This window comes from Macrobrachium nipponense, chromosome 6 (genome assembly GCF_015104395.2).
Source record: "Macrobrachium nipponense isolate FS-2020 chromosome 6, ASM1510439v2, whole genome shotgun sequence".
Taxonomy (NCBI): domain Eukaryota; kingdom Metazoa; phylum Arthropoda; class Malacostraca; order Decapoda; family Palaemonidae; genus Macrobrachium; species Macrobrachium nipponense.
In genome coordinates this window covers 120,033,732-120,057,493 of record NC_061108.1, presented here as the reverse complement: position 1 = coordinate 120,057,493, position 23,762 = coordinate 120,033,732, and the positions used below count along the sequence as shown (strand labels likewise).

At 35.1% G+C, this 23,762-nt stretch overlaps 1 protein-coding gene across 1 annotated transcript in view; it reads left to right on the top strand.

Annotated features, from left to right (window-relative positions):
• Positions 1-23,762, top strand: part of LOC135216070 (protein unc-80 homolog) — a 185,941-nt gene that overhangs the window by 41,780 nt on the left and 120,399 nt on the right. The window contains exons 5-13 of the mRNA XM_064251065.1: positions 3,277-3,297; positions 7,781-7,926; positions 9,565-9,724; positions 11,111-11,265; positions 12,468-12,518; positions 14,385-14,455; positions 16,285-16,296; positions 22,071-22,210; positions 23,438-23,521. Coding sequence (XP_064107135.1) covers positions 3,277-3,297; positions 7,781-7,926; positions 9,565-9,724; positions 11,111-11,265; positions 12,468-12,518; positions 14,385-14,455; positions 16,285-16,296; positions 22,071-22,210; positions 23,438-23,521 — 840 coding nt within the window. The remainder of the gene's footprint in view (positions 1-3,276; positions 3,298-7,780; positions 7,927-9,564; positions 9,725-11,110; positions 11,266-12,467; positions 12,519-14,384; positions 14,456-16,284; positions 16,297-22,070; positions 22,211-23,437; positions 23,522-23,762) is intronic.

Sequence of the window (23,762 nt, the reverse complement as noted above, 5' to 3'; positions counted from 1 at the left end):
GATTCCATGTTGCAAATTACAGATCAAAATAAAACAAGCAACTCTGATGAAATATCTCCCTGTTATTTTTTTATTTTTTTTGTAACAGATGCACTACCCTTCACAAGTTACAATCTCCTCTTCATTATATTAAGCGATAGATAATTAATAAAGCAATTTGCTCTGTATGGCAACTTTGGTAGACCTCTCATCACTAATGATAAAACTCAAGCATACATTCGTATAATTTATTTTCCAACTGACAAATCCCTAATTGCAGATTTTTCTTCTTAGTTATCTGAAACTGGTATTTAAAAAGCCATCATAATGAGCAAGTCAGTAATAATTTTTCTTCAATAAAAACTATTGTCTTAAATGCTTTTGAACATCAGTGCTAGATGCCAATTTTTTTCGGCTACTTCCACAAAATCAGTTTCACTGAAATTGTTCTAAACTGGTCTATTTTCCATCTTCTGTTCAATACCTATGATTTTGTGGCATCTAATTTCTCCTTCATATATAATGCTTTGTGACTTGTGCCAACTCTGTTTATCTGTAACGTTTTACTTATTTGTGGAGTAATTTGTTTGTGTAGCTACTCTTTACTGGGGAAAGGACCTTAAGAAACGTCTATTAATGTCAATTCCGTGGGATCTTCAAATGAGTTTGATGTTATCTCTCAGAAATCATTCAGTTAAGTCACTCCACTATGGTATCGGAAAAAATCATTTTCGAATTAGATGACACATTACTCCTCAGCACTTGTCTAACCTGTGCTAGCTTCATTGGCTGCCAGGCTGACATTATGAAGTAGTAAATGATTATAATTTTGAGCCAATTATGCTTTTAAAGAAGTTCCGTTTCACCCAGACGTTTCTGAAGGAAACCTCTTTCCTTTGTCCTAGGCTTTTATCAGTGGTCTCAAATGCTCACCTTGTAGTCCCGTTGCATCGTGTACCCTGTAATTGTTGACATCCAGCAGATTGTTTTAAAAAATAACAAAAAATGGATAGTTTTTTTATTATATACAAAGTTATGAGATCTTTACATTCTACCATATTCTTTTGACATTCCATTGCTCATGCATTGCACCACGCAATTTTTCACAAACATGTCCCAATGCTTTGCTTTCACGTAGCCAGTGCATCCGTTCTACTCTCTGTGATCTTCACAACTGCTTGCTGCTGCTTTCGTCTTTAGCTTCTTCGTCTTCCTCTTCTTCTTTTTCTTCTTGATCGAGATCCAACTCTCACTTGTTTTGCATCTGCATCTCATCCATTGCACGGGATGTCATTCTATTAATTTTATCATTATCTCAGTTTTTGATGATCAAATTATTGTTAGAACATTATGAATGTACATTATTGATGTACATATTTTTTGAAGTAGTTAATTAGATACTAATTGTAGTTGCAGTTTGCTTGGTATTGTTTTTATGCACTAAAACATTAAGGAATAAATGTATGAAACAATTTTGGAAAACGTCTTCAGTTGGCGTTTTTTCAAGTTTGTAAGATTTTTAGCCCCATTTGTTAGGAATTCTTTGCAAAATAACTTCTAACGTCTAACGATAGCGTAAAAATTCCAGTTGAAGAATAAATTTTGTCTGATATTTTGCATAACATCTTGACACCACATATTAATTACAGAAGTGTTCACAATTGACTCTGTGAGAGCAAAGCTCTTCATATACGGTCTGTATATATTTGATTTCTCTTTTCCAACAGCTTTTTGTCAGAATTTGAAGTAGTATATCATAATATACTTATTACTCAATGTTGATACATAAAGATACTTTATATTCCTTCGTAAGGCTTAAACACTTTGAAATAAATTTCACTTTCATCTTTGTTCGTAACTGCTATGACTGAATTTTAGTTTTGCGGTATATCCCTGGTGCTATATATATATATATATATATATATATATATATATATATATATATATATATATATATATAGTATATATATATACATATATATATATATGTGTATATATATATACATACATATATATATATATATATATATATATATATATATATATATTTATATAGTATATATATATGTATACATATAAATGCAGTAGGTTAGAAATGTGAACACCTTCGCTCTCTATGTTTGAATCTACTGGTGTCATTTCTTCATAGTTAAAAAAATAAAGTAAGATATGTGTCTACATCCATGTTGCTTGACACTGTTGACACAGAGTCGTCTAGGGTCGTGTCATTTCACACTACTGCAATGAAATGCAAATGGTGTCTTGTCTGAATAAAGCTTCACTTTCAGGCAGCTTTTGTGAATATATTGTCTTCGTCTGCTTCGATCTATTTTTAAGTATCTTTCTAATGTGCGTCAGCCTCTCTCTCTCTCTCTCTCTCTCTCTCTCTCTCTCTCTCTCTCTTTGTCAACCTTTCCTATCAAGTATTCAATATTACTTTCTATTACTGCATACCTTTCATTCTCACCTCTATCGGTCATTTTTTTCATTACTTCTTCCATTTTCTTTGTAATTTTGTGGGCTATCCTACATAATTTCTCATGTAATATTCTCTCTCTCTCTCTCTCTCTCTCTCTCTCTCTCTCTCTCTCTCTCTCTCAGTAAACGTTTTTGTACCAATTTCGCCACCCCCTCTCCTCTCTCTCTCTCTCTCTCTCTCTCTCTCTCTCTCTCTCTCTCTCTCTGTAGTTAGGTAATGTATTATATATTGTAAGTCATTCATTAATTGTCATTCGTGAAATTCACGAAATTTATTGCTGAATTGATAACAACTTTCCCAAAGTATTTTTATTTTATTTTCACCAATTTGAGATTTTCTCCATTATATATACTTTTACAAATAGCTACGTACAATATACGGTCTATACATAAACTGGTAAGAAATTTATAGTGTTCATTCACACAAACATATATATGCAAATCTCTATAATCGTATAATTACCTATCTTTCTTTACATCTTCCTATATATAGTCGAAATACAAGTATATTTCATACGCTGAGGACACGCTTCAACACACACACACACACACACTCACACACATACACACACATACACACACACACACACACATATATATATAGTATATATATGCGTGTGTTTATAACTTATACTTTCACATAAACAACTAATCGAAATATATCCATAAACACTGTTATATCTCGTTGTTGTAAATCTGACAACCTTTAAACTCAAACCATTTTGGGAATAAGTAGTTAGAAAGAAAATGATCATCCCTTATGTATTAAACGTATCATAGATATTTACTAATCCCGCCATATTTGTTCCAATACTTTAGGAGATAAAGGAAGCTTCGAAGGTATGTAATTCAGTCGGGGAAAGGGTATATATAATATCCTTCTGAAATACCTGTTTGCATGAATCTGTAGACTGGTTGATTTCCTTTGATAAGCATCGTACTCTGTATAAATAGAAATTGGTCGACGTACTAAACTGCCATTGATGATTGAAGTGATGGTAATAAATCCCTTCGTATTGCTAGTGTATACAACGTAGGCTAATCATGAAGGCTCGTGTTTCTGTACTGTAGCAGAGAGTCCTCAAAAGGACAGGCTCTCATATGCCGTCGTCTCTCTAGATGAATGTCACTTGTTTTATCATCCTCTTGGATGTAGTTGTGCATGTCTTTTGTATACTGCTCAGTAGGAAACGTCTTTTCTGACCACTGGCTTGAAAGGCATCCACGTATATAAGGTAAAACGAAAGGAAAAAAATAAGACTGTCAAGCAACTGTAATTGGTATTATCGTGCATCCTGCATGACTTGATGTTTACCAATCACCAAACAGCTTTCGTAGAATCCAGAAAAATGGTCGTGCCTTAGAGCGATAGTGATGATGGCGCGTGTTACGCGAGTTAAGCAATCTTGAAAAAAAAAAAAAAAAATAATTAGGAAGTTTAAGGTAAGACTTTTTTTTTTGTGGGAAACTGTAGTTAGAAAAATCACTGCATGAATAAACACATTCCACGTCAGTCATAGGGACAAGAAAAAAAATGTATCGAAGAATGTTGACACGCTGTGTAAAACTTGAATGACCTTTAAACTCAGTAGCTGTGTTGTCATAATACAATATGTTCTGTGTTGATATATGTTTTGTATCAGGAAAAATGAAATAAAAATAAATAAAAATAATCCTGTATACATACCAAAAGCACACGCAACTTTACTGTTAAATAATTTGATCTTAGAGGAAGATCTCTTTCAGATTCAACAAAGCATTTGGCAGGGATTCAAGTACACATGTACCTTGGTTGTGTTTACAAAACGTGCTGCTGTTTTTTAATGTTATTGACCAACGGGGAATAAGTCATTTCTAATAACTGATGTGCTTTTGGTGATGTCTGGTAAAAGTTTGTTTCAGAGATGAAGTTTTGCCTGTGTAAGGGCATAATGTTTTTATATATTTCTTTTGAATTTATAAATTATATTTTCTTTCTTGTGCATCTTGTAGGGGGCAAATACTATGCATGAAAGACGTATGAATAGGCAAAGGAAATATTTTTATATTTTAGTAGTTCAGATATGTTGTGTATATATATATATATATATATATATATATATATATATATATATATATATATATATACTGTAGGTCCTGTATGTATATACACATATATATACGTATATGTTTATATGATGTATAAATATATAAATCTATACATACTGTATAAATAAATATACGCACATATATGTATATGTTTATGATTAATAAATATATATATTTTTTTTTAATATATACTATATTTTTTTATATTTATACTATATATTTTAATATTTTTATTATATATAATATATATAGATATATTTATATAATATATATATATATTAATATATCTTTTTCTCTCTATATATATTATATAATATAATAACATAAAAAAATATATATATATACATATGTATGTATGTATGTGCGTATTTTATGTAGGTATAAGGTCAGGTTTGTGTGTGTGTTTGTATAGTTATAAGAGAGAGAGAGAGAGAGAGAGAGATTGGTACATATGGTCAATGAGCTATAAGAAAATGTATACTGCTCCTCTCGATAATCATTTCATTTTCAATTTAGGACAAATCTGAGCCACTCCCTCTCAGCCTCTTTGAGGCAGAACAAAAATGGAGAATATAAAAAAAAAACAATACCATTATACTTTAGAGTAGAAACAGAAAGCGATGATCAAGCGGTTCACTGTCGGTTGATAGACTTTTTTTTTTCCTTTTTTTCCCCTTTTTATTGTGGAAGTCTGAATGTACATAACCGCGGAGGTCATTGCTCCTGTGGAATTGCTATTACCTCATATAATAAGAGAGTCTCGAGGGAGTAGATCGAGTATGGGTGTGTCCTCATTAGGATGACGGCGGTTCTAGCGCTACAGATGGTCTTAAAAGTAACATTCCTGTGGATAGGTATCCTCACATACGTACGTGCATATATATATAAAATTTAAAAATTTAATAATTTAAATTATATATTATATATCTATATATAGTATATATTATTATATATACACAGAACCATTATAGTCCCACAGGAGAAAAGAGAGCATAAAAGACTCTAGTAGCTCGATAATTTCGTCTTCCACCAGGCCTCTTCAAGAGCTTCATTTTAACTGTTAAAATAAAGCTCTTGAAGAGGCCTGGTGGAAGGCGAAATTATCGAGCTACTAGAGTCTTTTATTCTCTCTTTTCTCTTGTGGGACTATATTGACGTATCTCATCTTCGTGTTGTGAAGATTATATTTATGTGTATATATATATATATATATATATATATATATATATATATATAAAAGTATATATGTATATATATGTATATATATATATATACGTATGATAGTAGTATGTATGTATATGTATGTATGTATGATATGCCCATGGTATGTTGTTTAGAATGTACATGTATGTATGTATGTATGTATGTATGTATGTATGTATGTATGTATGCATGTATGAATGTTTCTATGCTTATATTGGTTATATATTGTATAACCTCCGATCGTTCTATTCCAATATTACTTGTCATCAGTTGGTTATAATTTCATAAGCTTATCACAGAAAATACAGGTTGTAAAAATATTGAAGGTATAACGAAAGTTTCGTGTGAAGATTAATTAACAAAATCTAGGAATGGAATTAGGTTCTTATTTGTACGATGCTGCATTTTTAGTGTTAATAATTGGATTACATTAGAAATCATGTTTCCCTTCGACCGCTGTCAATCGATGTATATATTTCCCGCGGCATATAAGAGCTTAGCAAGAGTTATCTGTAAAAAAGAAAAGGTGTATTTTTGCTGCGTAAAGTAGAATTATGACCGAAATGCTCAAGTAAATATGGAGTACTCAAGTGATCTTCATAAAGTTGCTGTAGAAATAGTCTGTCATTTCCGGCCACTTTCGTAAAAGCGTTGAAAAAATTGCATTTATAAAACAAAGAATGATGTTTCTCTCTAGACTTAAGACCACACATTATAAATTTGAAGTTGTCATTCATGCACGGCAAGGAGAAAAGAGAAAAGGCAAAAAATTGACCTTGTATTGGAAGGAAGCAAATCGCTGTACCTACTGACTGTAAGCGAAACAGCCATATAAAAGCTCCGCTTGTCTTTAACAATGGCGAGCATTGAAATAATGCAAATGAGTGAAAGCAATTTCACAATGAGTTTGTCCTCAAGTTTCGTATCGTGTCTGTTTCAAGAACGTCACGTCTAAATACTGTAGATTTTCACATCGCCAGTTCATGGTGGCGTAAGTCAGGTTTTGATATCGACAAATGTGATTTTATAGGTCATGATATCGGTAATTGTAATTTTCAGAGGTTATAATATCGATAAATGTAATTTTCAGAGGTTATAATATCGATAAATATAATTTTCATCGGTCATGATATCGATAAATGTAGTTTTTAGAGGTTATAATATCGATAAATGTAATTTTCATAGGTCATGATATCTATAAATGTAATTTTCATAGGTTATGATATTGATAAATGTAGTTTTCAGAGGTTAAAATATCGATAAATATAATTTTCATTAGCTAGGATATACATAAATGTAATTTTCATAAGTTATGATATCGAGAAATGTAATTTTCATAGGAGATCATATCGAGAAATGTAATTTTCATAGGAGATGATATCGATAAATATAATTTTCATAGGTTATGATATAGATAAATGTAATTTTCATAGGTTATGATATAGATGAATGTAATTTTCATAGGTTATGTTAGCAATAAATGTAATTCCATAGGTTATAATACCGATAAGCATAATTTTCATAGGTAATGGTATCGATAAATTAAATTTTCATAGGTTGTAAGATCAGTGAATGTAATTTTCGTAGGTTATGATATCGATTAATGTAATTTTCATAGGTTGATATCGATTAATGTAATTTTCAATGGTTATGATATTAATAAATGTAATTTTCGGTTATGTCATCGATAAATATAATTTTCATAGGTTATGATATCGATGAATGTAATTTTCATAGGTTATGATATCGATGAATGTAATCTTCATAGGTTATGGTATCGATAAATGTAATTTTCATAGGTTATGATATCGGTAAATGTAATTTTCACATTTCCAAGGTATGATTTTTTTTGCACGTGTAGATCTCCACTCTTTTGGACTGTCTTATCTGCCTTGTATAATCTTATTTTGATATTGATAATTATCTATTCGTGCAGTGGATCACCTTGGTGTAAAAATATGGCGAATACTTTCCTTCACACTCACCACTAGCTCCATTTAATCTCTGCTCTCATGGATTCGATACCCAACAGTCCCTGGAGAAAGTCCTGGTGCAGAACATCCTCTTCGGCTTGTCTCCTTCGCTCACCGACGCCATCAAGAGCATTCCAAGATGGCGTCTCATCCAGGCGGCCATGCCTCACGTCATGCACTGTGCTGCTTCTCTTCTGTACCACAGGTAAGGCAGGAAACTGTACGAGATGATTTATTTCTGAGATTCTTACAGGTAAGGCAGGAATTTTACGATTTATTCTAGAGATTCTTACAGGTAAGATGAGAAACCATGCGATTCTGCCTTACCAGATTTATTCCAGGGACCTGACCTGAATCAGTACTGGAAACGTTTCTTTGTTTATATGTGCGCGTGTTTATATTCATCCTGTGTGGTATGGGGCTGGATCAAGGATTATTTCCATGGAGCATGGGTGCCATTTTGTCTGCAAATCCCTTAAGAATTGTGCAAGGAGATAATCCAGACCAGACCTGTGTATTTTGCACTTTGTTAGCAGAACAGAGGAAGTTGGCTGGAATTTAAGATCAAGACAACTAGTGCCCCTTGATGGACAGCTGATAAAGAAATGAAAGCGAGTGACCATTGCTTTTGTCAACTGGAAAGCAGGCTACATATGAATCAGGCGGGAAGAAAGAGAGAAAAAAGTTGTTGTTGCAGAAGGGTCCAGTTCTTTTTCAGCAGCTAAGGAAGTTGAGTAAATTAGAGTTTGTTCCTTGAAGCTGAGAAGTTGAACAGATTGTGAGGTTGAATGGTTGATGAGACCTTGACTGATAAGTGCTCAGAGATTACCTTGAGAGAGAATTCTTAAAGAGGAGAGGAAATAACGTTTTGTCAGTGATCCAGCTACTGATGAAAATCGCATGCAATATTAGTTAAGTGAAAATAATGCTGCAAATTTGAGAAGATTACTTAATCGCTTAATTGTTAGGGAAAGGTAATCTTTTTATTTGCATTCAGTCTTCCCAAGGACATTGGTTTAATAGTCACAAATGCTTTAAAGACTAAACAAAGTTCCCAAAGATGTATTTGTTTCGAGTTTCTTGCAAAAATTACTATAATTTGTGAGCTTCAGTAATCCTTAGACGGGGTCGCTGTTTTTTAAATGAGCCTCCTATAGCTGATCATATACATATACACATTATATATGTAGTATATATGAATACAGCTCCGTACCCAGAGTTTTTTATGGGGCGGGGACGCTTTTATTTTCCCCAAAACTGGACCTTTTCTTTTATAAATGTCATTGCATATATAGGTATATGTCATATTCCTATTATCACTCTTGTATTTCATACTACTAAAGAATGGTGTTAATGTTTAATAACAAAATTCGTAGAAAGAGACTTGTCAAAAAACAAAAGATTGTTATTTATTACTTTAAAGTGTAGTTTAATGAAAAGGATAGTTACAAAAAACATGAACTTCCGGGAAATTTTAGGGGCCCTGGAATATAAATATATATATTTAAATACAGTTATTAGCCCCTCAGTGGCGTGATCGGTATGGTCTTGGCCTGCCACCTCGGTGGCAGCGAGTTCGATTCTCGGGCATTCCATTGAGGCGTGAGAGATGTGTATTTCTGGTGATAGAAGTTCACTCTCGACGTGGTTCGGAAGTCACGTAAAGCCGTTGGTCCCGTTGCTGAATAACCACTGTTTCCATGCAACGTAACAACACCATACAAACAAACAAACAAATATAGTTATGTATTTATTGATTTATAAGTGTAGTTATGAAATGACCTTGTACCTTTGTCATCACTTCCTTCATCTTTTCCTGAACTTCGTCTCATCCACGTACCAGACGCGACGCAGTTAACCTGGGGGCAGCCGAGACGAAGCTCCTCTATACCTTGCACTGGATAGTCCTCGACGCTGCCGAGGAATGCGCTGACGCAGATCACGAGAAGGGCATCAACAAGGGCACGAACATGCCCTACCATTTCTCTGTGATGACCATTCAGGTGCGTCCCTGTCTCGCGCCCTCTGGTTTATTGTTTTGTTTGTCTTTGTCTTGTACCAGTTTTGAGTATCAGTAAAGGTACTTCCTTCATTTGTGAATGGTTTAGGTGTATGAATTATATAGTGTACGAAGGATGTAAGATTGACGATTTTTCTAAATATAAGAGTATATATTTAAAATATGTGTAAAATTCGGTTATGATGCAGTTTATTTTTTTTACAATAAAAGAAAAAGTTATTTTTTCCCTGTGGTTCCTTCGTCAGTCTTTCCGATTCCAGTGAAATCGCTTTTGACTGAAATAGCTCAGAGGTATATTTGACCCGTGAAATTGCTAACGTTTTCACGTTTGGAAGGATATTTTTGTAATTGGCTTTTAAATGACAAATGCGCTTTACAGAGGAGACTTCAGTTCCATGATTTTCCCCTGATGGCTAGTAGCATATTGAATTAAGCCAAAGAGGAATAAAATTCAGTATTTGGGTGTTATTTTTCAGCTCTTCCTTTTATCCTCATTGGCCAGTAAAATTATGAATGATCTCGTAAGAGCTATAATAAAATCCACTATTTGGAAGTTTCTCATGTGTGTTATTTCTCATTGCCAGTGAAGATCTCTTCGAATATCTAAAGAAGGATTTTCTGATGTAGCTCACATTTGCTATTTTCACACACACTTATACATATATATATATATTATAATATATATATATATATATATATATAGATATATATATATATATTTATATATATATTTATATAATATAAGTGTGTGTGTGTAAATATAGCAAATGTGAGCTACATCAGAAAATCCTTCTTTAGATATTCGAAGAGCCCTTCACTGGCAATAAAAAATAACACACATGAGGAACTTCCAAATAGTGGATATATATATATATATATATATATATATATATATATATATATATATATATATATACACCCTCAAAACTTATCGATAAACTGCTGAAACTCCACGTAGGAGGGTAGTGCCGTCAGTGCACCTCATGCAGTGCAATGTAGGCGTTACTTGAGGTTCTTTGCAACGTCCCTTTGGGCCCTAACCGCAATCCTTTCATTTCTTTTACAGTGCCTCCGCTCATGTCATCTTCCTTGCTTCATCTTTCATTTCTTTTACTGTACCTCCGTTCATGTTATTTTCCTTCCATCTTACTTTCCACCCTCTTCTAACAATTGTTTCATAGGACAACTACTTGAGGTTTTCTTCTTGTTGAACCTTTCAAACCTCCTTTACTCTCAATTTCCCTTTCAGCACTTAATGACCTCATGGGTCCCAGCGCCTGGCCTTTAGTCAAAAAAAGGAAAAAAACAAAACATATCCCGATAAACTGCCGAAGCATCAACGTGTAACATTTCTGGATCACATTTCCAGGTATTTGTATATTTGTTCGCGCCATTGCTACACACACTCAAGGAATCGGACTTCCAGAATTTCCGCCTGGAAAACGGCCTGAAGATTTGGGCAGCGCTCTGGGAGTACCGACACCCAGATGTTCCAGCGTTCACGACCGCCGTGCGTCCAAGGAGGTAAATAGGAATAGATGTTCTTTCCATCGACATTACTCCTGACATTCCAGAAAGTTCACCTTCTTTTGCTGGAGGTGATTTGGAGTTTTTGTGATAAAAGTTTTCCAGGTCTCTTGTTATAATTACGTTAATAAGTTTTCCAGTTCTCTTGTTATATTTACGTTAAGTTATTTCTTATATTATATTTATTGGTATGTTACCCCAGAAAGAACTCGACGTCCCCCTTAGTTGAAAATAAACCTTACGTTGTCTGGAGATGATGTCATAAACGTCAACGGGAAATATTATTAGCTTTCTTGACATGATGTTATAAATTTAAAAGTTAAATATTATTAGCTTTCTTGAAATGATGTCATAAACGTAAACGTTGAATATTATTAGCTTTCATGAAATGATGTCATAAACGTTAAATATTATTATCTTTCTTGAAATGATGTCATAAACGTTAAATATTATCATCTTTCTTGAAATGATGTCATAAACGTTAAATATTATTATCTTTCTTGAAATGATGTCATAAACGTTAAATATTATTATCTTTCTTGAAATGATGTCATAAACGTTGAATATTAGTGTCTTTCTTGAAATGATGTCATAAACGTTAAATATTATTATCTCTCTTGAAATGATGTTATAAACGTTCAATATTATTATCTCTCTTGAAATGATGTCATAAACATAAACGTTAAATATTATTAGCTTTACCTTGTATTTGTATATTTACGAGAAGGAACTTGTCACTTGGGCGCAAGTGAAAGCCATTTAATATGAAACTGTGCGAAAGAAATTGATGCTGAATAGAAAATGATTTCCAATGAAAGGAATTTCAGAAACTTGGATACATTTGTTGGTTTTATGACACGATCACTTTTTTTAAGCGCACACACCTGTTCGTAGACGGAACAGTGTGTACGTGATGGCCTTCGGATAGGTAACTGTTTACTTGTCAGCGTTTGTGTATGTGTTCTTGTTCAGTCATGGGCATTTGAATAAGCTGACTTTATAGTAGTCAACCTCTTCCTTACAAGGGAGGAGCTACTTTATAGTGTCAGTTCGTATAGAAATGTCCCATGCTCATGTAACATTTTGATCTACGGAATATAATAAATGTAATCCTGTTAATTAGTAGAGCAGCGTTAGGTAATTCTGGAGACGGACCACTATATTATTGAAATTAACAACATAATTCTCGGATCCCATAGGGTACCTGATTTTGGGAAACGAGGAAGACGATTCCATCCACAACTCCACAGGTATCATCACACTGTACCATCACACTCGCTTTGAATGTACTATGAGGCTACAGTTCACACTAAACTCCCTTGCAGATGTCACAGAGTAAACAATCACCTTCTAGGTCATAACTGTAGAGACGAAAATCAGATGGAAGGTTCAAACAGACAGTTTGGCTTCCGTGTTGGTTGTGTTATGCTCTTTGTAGAGGCTTGTACAGAGTTTTAATTAAAGTGTAGATGTTCGGTTGGTTTTCCAAGTGAATAATCCATAGATTCGCCAGAGCAAAGGCCAGTGCTTCGTTGATTTTATGTTGTATCCTATGAAATTATGCTTGTGTAAACGAAAGTTAGGAATGATGGTTAAGTATTGCGCCAACGATTTGATCTTCAAGCTTGCGCACTGAAGGCTTCTAACTCAGCATAGACACAAAAATGAGTCAGAGGAAGTCGATATCTAGGTCCACAGTTGATAGGTGGAAGCCATCTTGGTTTTTCAATGATCAGTAAATATAATGAATGGTGGTTATTACTATTCCAGGCGGAGGAGCTAAGTTTTCAGGATTTTGCATCAGCTTTGGTTTAGTTTTCACCCTACGGTTTTTGTTTTGCAAAGTATGCAGGTAGTATTTAATTCACAGACAATTACATATCTTTGAAATAACTCTGCATTTTGATAGAACTTGAGTTCAGTGCACAATATGACGACCATGATAGGCATAAGTAATTCATTGAAATATTGAGGCAATGAGTAATATTAATCACTGAAGCAACTTCACAGACATACGTAGATTTAAAGTCATAAAAGTAGGTTGCAAGCAGTAGAAAAAATTGGTTTGCTTCTTGTTCAATATCACGGTGGAAACTTTAAAGTTAGAGTGACAATTTAATTTAGATAACTTAGATTTCTATAATGCTTTTGTTGTATTAATAGAGGAGCGTACAAAGATAAACATGAGTATATTTTGCCCATATATTGTAAAACTCAGATCTATTGATGAATGGGCAAAAAAAAGTGCATTGGCACCGAAATTCTACTGAAAACGAAAAAACACGCGGATCTAAATGATTACTGATGTGAGTGCAGTCACATCTATAATATAGCTTCAGGCATTGAGATAAACAAAGCAAAGTATTTCTTATTTATAATTATTTAAAATATACGTAAATTCTCTGGAAAGAATCTAGAGACATGACATCCTATGTCAACCTTTAGAGAACAGAGTGCTTGTATAACCGCAGGACTGAAAGCGAACATTATTTTTCAGAAGACTAGATGAGTCTCTGTTGTTTGGGAGGTTATGCAAGACTGAATAAGCCCCTCGATGAGCCGGATATACTGCACTGAAGAGGAGTTATTAAAGATATTTAAGCTATTAGAGATATTTAAGCTTCAGCTCTGCTTCCTTTGAGCTCAGATATGTTGCTAGGTGATATATTTTGGTGCGTTTTATAAAGTTTTAGTCGAGATTGCATTGAATGATAGCAATACTTTTTACTGGTTTTGATCGAAACGTCAGTCTTTGGTGTCTTCATTTTGTGTGAGGTAGAAATAAGACTAGGGTTCGTGGTGACAGGCAGATTTAGAGAGAGAGAGAGAGAGAGAGAGAGAGAGAGAGAGAGAGAGAGAGAGAGAGAATAAAATAAATTGCGTATGCACATTATACACCCAGATGAACCAGATGAACATACTAACCTTACCAAAGTATTTGCAAGCCATTAGACAAACTCTAATACTGATATACTGTACTTATTGTTTACATTTTCGCCCATCTCTTTGACGTATTTCGAAATACATGCATTTTGGGCCACCCAGAAATGGCCAGAAAATGACAAATCTTTCTGCCGCTTTTGTCTCTGACATTTGTTTACTCTCTCGTCTGCCAGGCAAGTTCTCCGGGCCAAGAAGGTGCGACGCTCCAACACCCAATTTGGGGATGTCTTCTTAGGTGGAGGAGGTAAGGTTGCCATTTTTTCCCCCCAGTTTTAATATGAACGTAGACCTATATACGTATATCACTAACTAACGAGGTCATTTAGAGAATACAGATCTTCCAGACAATATGAAATGAATCATTGTAGCCATATGCCTTTTCATTTTGGCCATGGAGTCGCTATGATGCTCGATTAGCGAATGTATTGAATAATTTTAAGATCTACAGGTTATTATGGAGTTGATGCGCGTCTCATTTAGGTTTTTTATCAGATTAAATTACTGTTTGGGTAAGGTGTTTCCAAAGATTCTGTCTTCAACTTTGGGGAAGTCGAAAGGTAATAGTTGCTTTGATCTGCTAAAACCGGTTGAAATGTTATATTCTATAATTTCCATTCATCCTGAAGCATAAGATTTTTTATGCGTTTTTTATGTGTTATAGAAACTTTTGAGTGTTTTTTTTTTTACTGTTTTAAGACTGTTTTCTGTCATATTGAAGACGTAGATTCTATTTTTATTAGTGTTTACACTCTTTGGAAATTAATAATAAAAGTTTGGATTCTTTTTTATTCAGAAGGATTGTATCCACTTTCCTTCTTGCTGATCGATTAAAGCCTCCTTTTTCTTTTTCTTGTACCTTTACTTGTTCTTAGATTTCACTGTATTTTTTCTTTTTCATGAGTGAAATAATTAGTTACGTGTTTATATCATCATATTTTCAATGAAAACAACGTAGCTGATATTTTAATTTGTCTTGAAGTAGAAAATTCACATATCATTATCAGGCCTTTGAAAGCATAGTGGAAATGACGTAGAATATAATATTCCGCCAGAGATATCTTGACTTTTTCCCTTCCCTGTTTAGTGGGTTTCTGTAGTTCTCTCTCTCCCACACTATACCCACCATACCTCACTATAAGTTCGTAAGAAATGTTGACGACATGGACGCAGACTTCCTGGGTACGTCATCATAACTAACTTACTCCCCTTGTCGAATGTTGTCAGCGATTTGGCAACATATTAATAAAGCACCGTTTGATACTTCCTGCTCTAATAGAGTTGTCAGCATGTTCCCACCAGTTGACCTGTTGTTCTAGACTTGTCACGTGACCACTGTGACAAATATTATCTTTTGATTTGGACTCCTATGTGCTGATATGTCAGCAGCCCAGATTTTCAGATCATAATTATTAATTATAAGAAGATTCATAGCTCATATGAGAAATTCATGAATAACTTAGTATGTAATAAGAACAATTCATGGTTGATTTGAATGAGAAATTCTTTAGTAATTTTATGGTGAGAATCATAGTCTTGTTAAGGAGTAAATTATAAGATTTTTAAGGAGAGGAATAAAGGTCCTTCCCACAAGATATTAATAGGTGATTTTAAGGAGTCATTCATAGATTGTATTCATAGATTACTGTGGGGAGTCCACTCCCATATATTTGGATATTTTGCTTTGAGTATTTTGAATCATGAACTGTATATACCTAATTGCTTTGCTTCTACCCTCTTTCTGAGGCCAAGTATTTCATGTTATCCCTGCTGTTTGGAGATATAATCTGCGCTCTGCATCGTGAGAATTAAATCTCTCTCTCTCTCTCTCTCTCTCTCTCTCTCTCTCTCTCGTCTCTCTCCCTTCCTCTTCCTTCTTCCCCTCCTTTCCTCCTTCTCCAAGCCCTTTCCTCCTCCTCCCCAATCCCCTCCTTCTCTCTCTGTGCTGGTTTTCTGAGCATTATTTATAAGATATATTAAAGCCCTGTATTTGCTTCCCTAAGATGATTATGTTCCAAATGTACTGCTAACTTGAGTATTGTTGAAAAATTTCTCTTTTCCCTTTGTTGCACACAGCCGCCCGACTAGGTAGGCCGATCTTCAAATTGACGCCTTCCATAAGTAAACCACAGTTTAAACATCAATAATGTGATACGTGCTTGCCCTCCTCCTCTCATAAGCCTCCTCAAATAACGCTTGCTTTGATGCTGGCTTCCCACCACACAACACACACACACAAACACACGCCCCTCTCCCCCACCCACCCTCCCTCCCTCCCTCCTCCCTCCTTCCCTAGAGCCTTGTCTCTCACACCCTTCTACGTACGAGTCCTCGGTCTCTCTCTACCCCTTGCGACACTGCTTGCTGGATCACGCCCACCCCCCCCCACCTCCCCCACCCCCACCCCCATCTACTGCGATTTGCGACACAGATGGTTTGGTTTCGTCCACTTTATCACTCTCATGTGGCACTGTTTGCTGGTCACGTCACCAACTCAGATTTTCGACACTTGATTTTGTTTTATGAGATAATGAACACTTGATTTTCCTTTATGAGATTTTCGTCACTTGATTTTCCTTTATGAGATTTTCGTCACTTGATTTTCCTTTACGAGATTTTTGACTGTGAGATTTTCGACACTTGATTTTCCTTGATCTTATGTGGCACTCACTGTTGGGTCAACCCACTAAGTGACAAATTCGTCCATTAGTTTTTTCCTCTGATATTTTTCTTACTAGGGTCATCGTCTTCATTTATTTCTTGTATATTGCCTCATTCTCATCCATACAGTAGGTACACTGTTTTTATTTATTAAGTTGATATTCGTTCTGGCCATATTAAAACATAGTCTTAATGTTATATTATTTTTTCAGATATATTCTTGAATTTTTGTAATTATTAAAGGTTCTTTACATTGGTTATCACAGTTTTTACGGACACTTTTATCGTATTTTATTTTTGTTTCCAACTGGCCTTCATAAACACCGTTCCACACATCCTTTACCAAACTACGACCCACTGGATATTTTAGGTGGAAGAATATTTGTCAATTTCTTTTCATTGTGTTGAAGAAATGGTCAATATCTTTAATCATTTCCCCTCTGATGTCACTCTCTAGTCTTTTTAAGCCTTCAGGAGTTGCTCATTTTCATACATGACAGTGAAAACTGCATACTAATGTTTGGCTGTTCATTCCTCCCCTCGCAATCTATTTTCTCAAGTACCTGCACGTGGAATCTTGACCACTGATCATTTTTGTTGCAGATGTACGTTGGGGGTGTCTGGTTCCCTTTTCCTACATATGAAAAAGAAACCAACTACCTCCTTTATTTTGCCTCTGAAACTGTCTAAATGTTACTGTGAAAAAGAAAGTAATATTTGGCCACTTGTCATGAAAACAAAACTCAGTATTTGATTTTCCAATTTGGTGAAAATTGTTCTGTTCTGATACCAACAATCTCAGTTTTTGTAATTCATTCTTGTATATGCAAGTATCACGCAGAGGTAAAAAAATTCAGCATACTGGAAGCTGCATTGAAAATAATTGGTTTCCAGTGCAGTGGACGGCATAAGATTTGGTCAAGAGATAGCGTTCACAAGCAGGATTGTCTGCGACACTTGCCAAAGAATGTATAAAGAAGGAACCTTTGAAAGATGTTCGTCCCTTTTAAATAATTGAAACTTCAGTGATTAAGAAGTTGTTAGCGAAAAGGGTTTCAGCTAATAGGGCCTCAACTCAGGGGTTGCTTAAGATTAAAAGATTACATTGATACGGGTCCTTAGCGATATATTTCAGCTTGCGGACGCCAAAAACTGTTCTCGGGAAATTCCGACACATCTTGTCCCTTCTTTATGCACGTCTTGAATTTCACTGAACCCAGTGCATCCCCTGGCCCCCCCTTCCCCCCCCCAGTGCATGTAAATGATCATACTTGTTATTCCTAATTGTATTTTAAAGGACACACTCCTTGTGTATTTTAGTTAGAGTAGGGGTTATATACACATCCATAGAGGTAGATGACCATACCATTGAAGTAATGAAGTGAAACGTAGATTGTAGGTTATACAACAGGTACTTATAATTGATCTGTAGCAGTAGGTACAAGATACAGCTCTTGTCAAGTGGGATTTGTACAAGAAAACTTGTCACTAATGGTACTTGTACATAACACAAGCATGCACGCACAGTCTTGCGTAATAAGTAACTAAAATGCAGTTTGTTGTAAGTTGAAATCCGAGTGGTTTCTGTAGATGTTGAGGTAACTTTATTGTGGTACAGAAAGTGTGAATCCAGCAATAATTTCTGTGATGATTCGACAGTAGTGATTTTGAAGAACTGTACATGAAATTCTGTTGACAGACAATTGAGAAGTTTATTGAAGCGAAAATGCACATTTTAACCACTGATAATTAATTTGTGATTTTGAAGAACTGTACATGACATTATGTTGCTCACAATTGAGAAGTTTATTGAAGCGAAAATGTACATTTTAACCACTGATAATTTTTAAGGTTGACTGTTATTTGCATAAGAGTTATCAGTATAGTTCAGTGTCCTCATTCATTCCGTATTCTGATTTTAAGGTTTTCAGAAAAGAAAACGTTTGAAAACCAGGAAGTCAAAAGCTTCTTGTGGCATTTGTATTTACATAATTATAACTATTAGATCATAGTGGCCTACAGTATTCTGTATTTTAATTGCTGTTGAGTCAGATTTATTGCCTATTTTTAAAATATTGTGACTGATGATTTTACAGAGTTATGCATAAGCTATGCTATCCCAGAGTGAATTTAAGTGAATTATATTCATAGATACATCAGCTGAATTCAGGTTATAGGTAGTCCTGCTAATCTCGAGAATTGCTAAATGTCTTTCATTTTTTATTTTTCCATTATTTTAAGAAAGTGAAATTTAAATGACCTGAAATCCATAGAACATAAATTGCTTCCCCTCTTGGCATCCAAATAATTGATTGATTTCCAAGGTTAACTTTTAAGTACTGTGAAACATCAGGGTGTCTAGTATTAATGTTATTTTTAAATGTTTGTCATCTGTTTATCTGCTTCTTATAATAGTGCAAGAATCTCTTCATTTTCGTATTTTCTTCTGTGTTGTGATGTCAAATCTGAGGACCCTGTGTCCTCAGCAGTTGGAGTTGCGTGGTTCCTGTGCATCTACTTTTTATCATGTCTAACAGTTTTATTATCTTTCATATCCAGTTTTCTTTGTTGGTCTTTTTTATCCAACTTTGGTTGAGTGTGTTTCTCCGTCTGTGTTTGATCCGCTGCTTAACTAACTTTAAAGTGTCACTTTCTCTGTCCAGTTTTAATTGATTTCCTGTTTGTCTCTTTTCGGTTAATTCTGTCTGTCAGCTATCTTTATCTTGCTGTTTATTCAGTTTAGTTGACTCTTAGTTGACTCTATCCAACTCTGATTCTTTTTGTCGTTCTGTATTGGATTTGCTGTTCATTTAACTCTAAGTTTATTCTCTTCTTATTTCTCTTGAGTGTAATTTAGATTGATTCTGTCCATCTTCCTTTGACTTGCTTTATTTCCCAACTCTACTTGATTATGCCTTTGTTCGTCATTTCATCCATTCGGTTGATTGTGTTTGTTCAGCTCTGTTTAATTTGCTTTTTATGCCATTTTGATTCATTCGTAGCTGGAGAAATCTCTTTGGATCTTTCCTGAGATAGTGACACCCCAGCAAAGGACTAATATTTCTTTGGGGTCATTACCTTTATGATATTTACTGTCTTTTGTTTATGTTTTTACGGTCATCTCCAACGTCCTTGTGCTAAAGGTGGATACATATCTGGTTAAAACCCTTTAGGGTCGCTATCTAAGAAAGACCCAAAATCTTTGTTCAGCCACTTTGGTTGGTTATTTGCTAATCTGATTTTGGTTGATTTCCTTCCTGTAACTTTGGTGGAAACTCTGTCTATTATCCAGTTTTGTGACTTAGTCTCGCATCTTGCAAAAGGGAGATATTATTGATTTCATTTATATTCTTAATGTCTGTGCGTTCTTACTGAAGGAGCTAAAAAGTTTGTTGTCCATTAGCAAGCTAGCTAAAAAGTTTGTTGTCCATTAGCAAGCTAGTCACCATAGTCTGCGTATCTAATAGCAAACAGTATATTGTAAATGAATCAATTAGGAACGCTTTACTTCTTTGTTAATAAATAAGAATCCGGAAGAGGTAAAGCTGTGGAAAATAGGCCAAAATGGTAATATAACGATGAAGACACGGGGTTCATTGCCTTTTTCCTTAATTAAGGACAGAACTTTTATTTCGTTATAAACAGACTCAATGACCTGCGAAATGGAGAAATTTTTCAAGATTTCCAACCTCTGAAATATTTTGATGATAGATACTTCCCTTAAATTGAGACGCCATTGGGATGGGAAGGAGCAGAGGGAGCCTAAACTTCTCTTTGATGAGAAGTGAGAGTCATAAAGAACAAAATATTTAGGTTAGACCTCAGGAGGTTCCCAAGATTTACGAAATGGAACACGATTTGATAATAAGTTTATATATTTGCTCAGATGATTGTTTGAAGGCATCCTCTGGCGCCAGAGGGAGAAAGCTTGAGTATCATGAACACACTATTTCAGAAATGCTTTAATAAACAACACTTTTACACATTTACATAGAATCCAGTATGTAAGATATTGTGTAATCATTAGTAAATCGATTGATTTAATTGTATAAACGGGGTTGATAACAACTTTCGGGTTGATATTTTGTCATAATGAACTGTAAGTCAACCGTGAAGATTAATGCGATCCTCTTTTTGTAAACATGAACAGTTTCGAAAACATGCGATGCTTTTCAAGGAAGCAGGACATGTTATTATACGCTTTTATTTAGCCTTTTTTTTTTTATGTCTGTTTGCCTTGGCCAAATCTTGTAACTCAATTTTCGACCTGTTCCCTTCGTCCTTGGTTACACAACCCCGGTGACGATACAACCTTACACGATCAGTAGGTCAGCTGTGACTTCTAGTGACCCTTCAGCGACCTTTCCCAGTATCTCATGGTCTGTATGAAACTCCTCGGATTTTTCACAAATCCTTTGGCTCGACAGGACATGAATTGCGTTTGCTACAGTCATAAATCGGTTACAATTTCTGCCAAAACTAAAAAGTATAAAATAAAGACAATAGAAAAAAGTTTATAAAACATGGTATTATTAAAATGGACTAAGAAGTGAAAAATAAATTTTTTGAGTCACAGCAGGACTTTCTTACAATTAATCATGTCTACAAAAATAAAAGCTTGGGCACCAAACACGGAAGAGAATGCTACAAGATATAGAAAAATATATTTCTTTTCTTGTAGCATTTCATTCATTCATGATGCAGTAACTAAGGGTGCAGTGGGACTAAGTCACAATTTGGTATAACAGAGACAAATTGCACCAAAGAACGACGCTATCTTTCACACTAAGGTATTTTTCAATGTCAATTTTTATGTTGCCTTGCCATGAATGCTAGAGTGTCAAACAACCGTTCTTTTCCCAATATAACAGCAACTTCTTTTCCCAGTGCTTGCCACAAATTTTATATCTCTTATCTGTGTCTCAGAAACATTGTTTATTGATGGTAGATACCTCTCAGAAGGTACAGAGTATTCAAAGTTACGCGAGAAAGCGCTGCAGCAATAGCACTTGTTTTTGTAAGGAATATTTCTATGCATACGAAACCATAGTTTTAAATCACTTGAAAGCTAAGCTTGTGGTCAGGTAGGGTCTCACATTTCGTGACGAATTTGCTTTTATAAGATTTTTTGGCCTGTTTTTGGCGATAAATGTCTTCCCCGTATCCATGACGAAGTCTAACATTTCCTCTACCGTTTTCAGGAATAACTCCCGATGATGATAATCTTTTATTCCTTCTGAATGGCGGTAAGAGCAGGTCAGTGACCCCTCCTCCCAGCGACCTTTCTTCATCCTCCACTCAAGACTCAAGGGTACCAGACGCTGCGAAACTCGAGGAGGAGGTATGTATATTGACAGTCGATAGGGACTGACGAAGTAAGGCCAGGAAAACCCTAAGTTAACTGCGGACATGAAGCAGGTGAAGCCAGGTGCAATGCAGGTGAAGAAAAACATGAACAGGCTTCATGAGTGAAAGGAAGTGATTGGGTCCCTGGCTAAAAATCATTTGAATCTATGGACAGGCATGACATGGAAAATATGAGGTTTAAAATATGGGGTTTAAAATATTCAGTTGCATTTATCACATTTTGAGATGAGGGAATCCTTTTCATAGCCTTATTACAACAGATAACAGCATTCTGGATGCTGCTGGTAATCGGTGGGAGATGTTGACTGGCCTATCATAAATTTTAGCTCATGACTTAGGCATTTTATTTTAGGTAAAATCTAATGAGCTCTTGACAGATGACATAAAACCTGTTAGTGATGATTATGGAGGAGGGACTTTGGAAAGGTAAGTAAAAGTTGTTATGGTGCAAAACATTAAAAAAAAACCTTTTCGTTTTTCAAAGTCCAAAACTCTTATTTGAAGACTAATCACCTCACTGTGGCTGCTATTCCCTGTCAGTAAAGTTAATCTGACCCTTCCTTGTTTATACTTTGATCTTTTGTCTCTCACAATAATCTGTTTGTCTCAGACTCTGACTTCCTTTGCAGATTTTTCCTTTCTTTACTTTAAGTTGATGCATATTGAACCTAATTACCCACGTAATTAATATTTGATATATATCTATGGTAGATCTCATATCCGGAGTTGGTTTTGTAGTTTTGTGAAATATCCTGCATTTGAGTCTTTTGCTAGAGACTACAGTATATGCCTTTATTTATCCCAGAGAACTAAGCACTGAGAAGTTTCTGATGAGATATAACTGATGCTGTAGTTTACAAGAGCAGTTCTCCTGTTTGCAACCCCCTTGTATCAGAGACGACACGTACCATCATGAAACATCATCATTTTTGCTTAGGATTTCATGCTGGTCGTTACAGAGTCAGGTTCTGTTTTCGAGAGCCGCGGCTCTCCCCCTCTCTGATAGAAAATGGTTCAAGAGGAGGAGTCAATTATCATTTATTATTTTTCTTATTTCATTTTGTGTATTTGTGATGTGAACACCTTTCCAAAACACCCCCCAACATTTGCATCGGGGTCGCGTCATGAATCTGAGACCACCCACTTGTGCCAAACATTTGTCTCTTCTCCAATCCCTGCATCTGCTTGCCTCCTGGAACAGCTGCGCCTCCTGAGTGGTAACCGCGAGGCCACGTTCCCAGAAACCATTCCCGAAGAGACTTCCAGCACGGAAGAGGAGCATGTGGTAGGTGGAATGACGCACACGTATGACGCTTTAGCTTCCGTACTTTGTCACTAGATGGCAGTAGTGAATGGTAGTAGCTATGGTAAACCAGTGATTTATCATGAGTCATGCACCTGTTGATATTAAAAAGATAAGGCAGCAGATATACTTTGATACTGCTAGGATGGTTTATTTGAATATTTTATGAAGATCAAGACTTCATCTGCATGAAATGTTTTAATTTTCATTTTTAATTCGAATG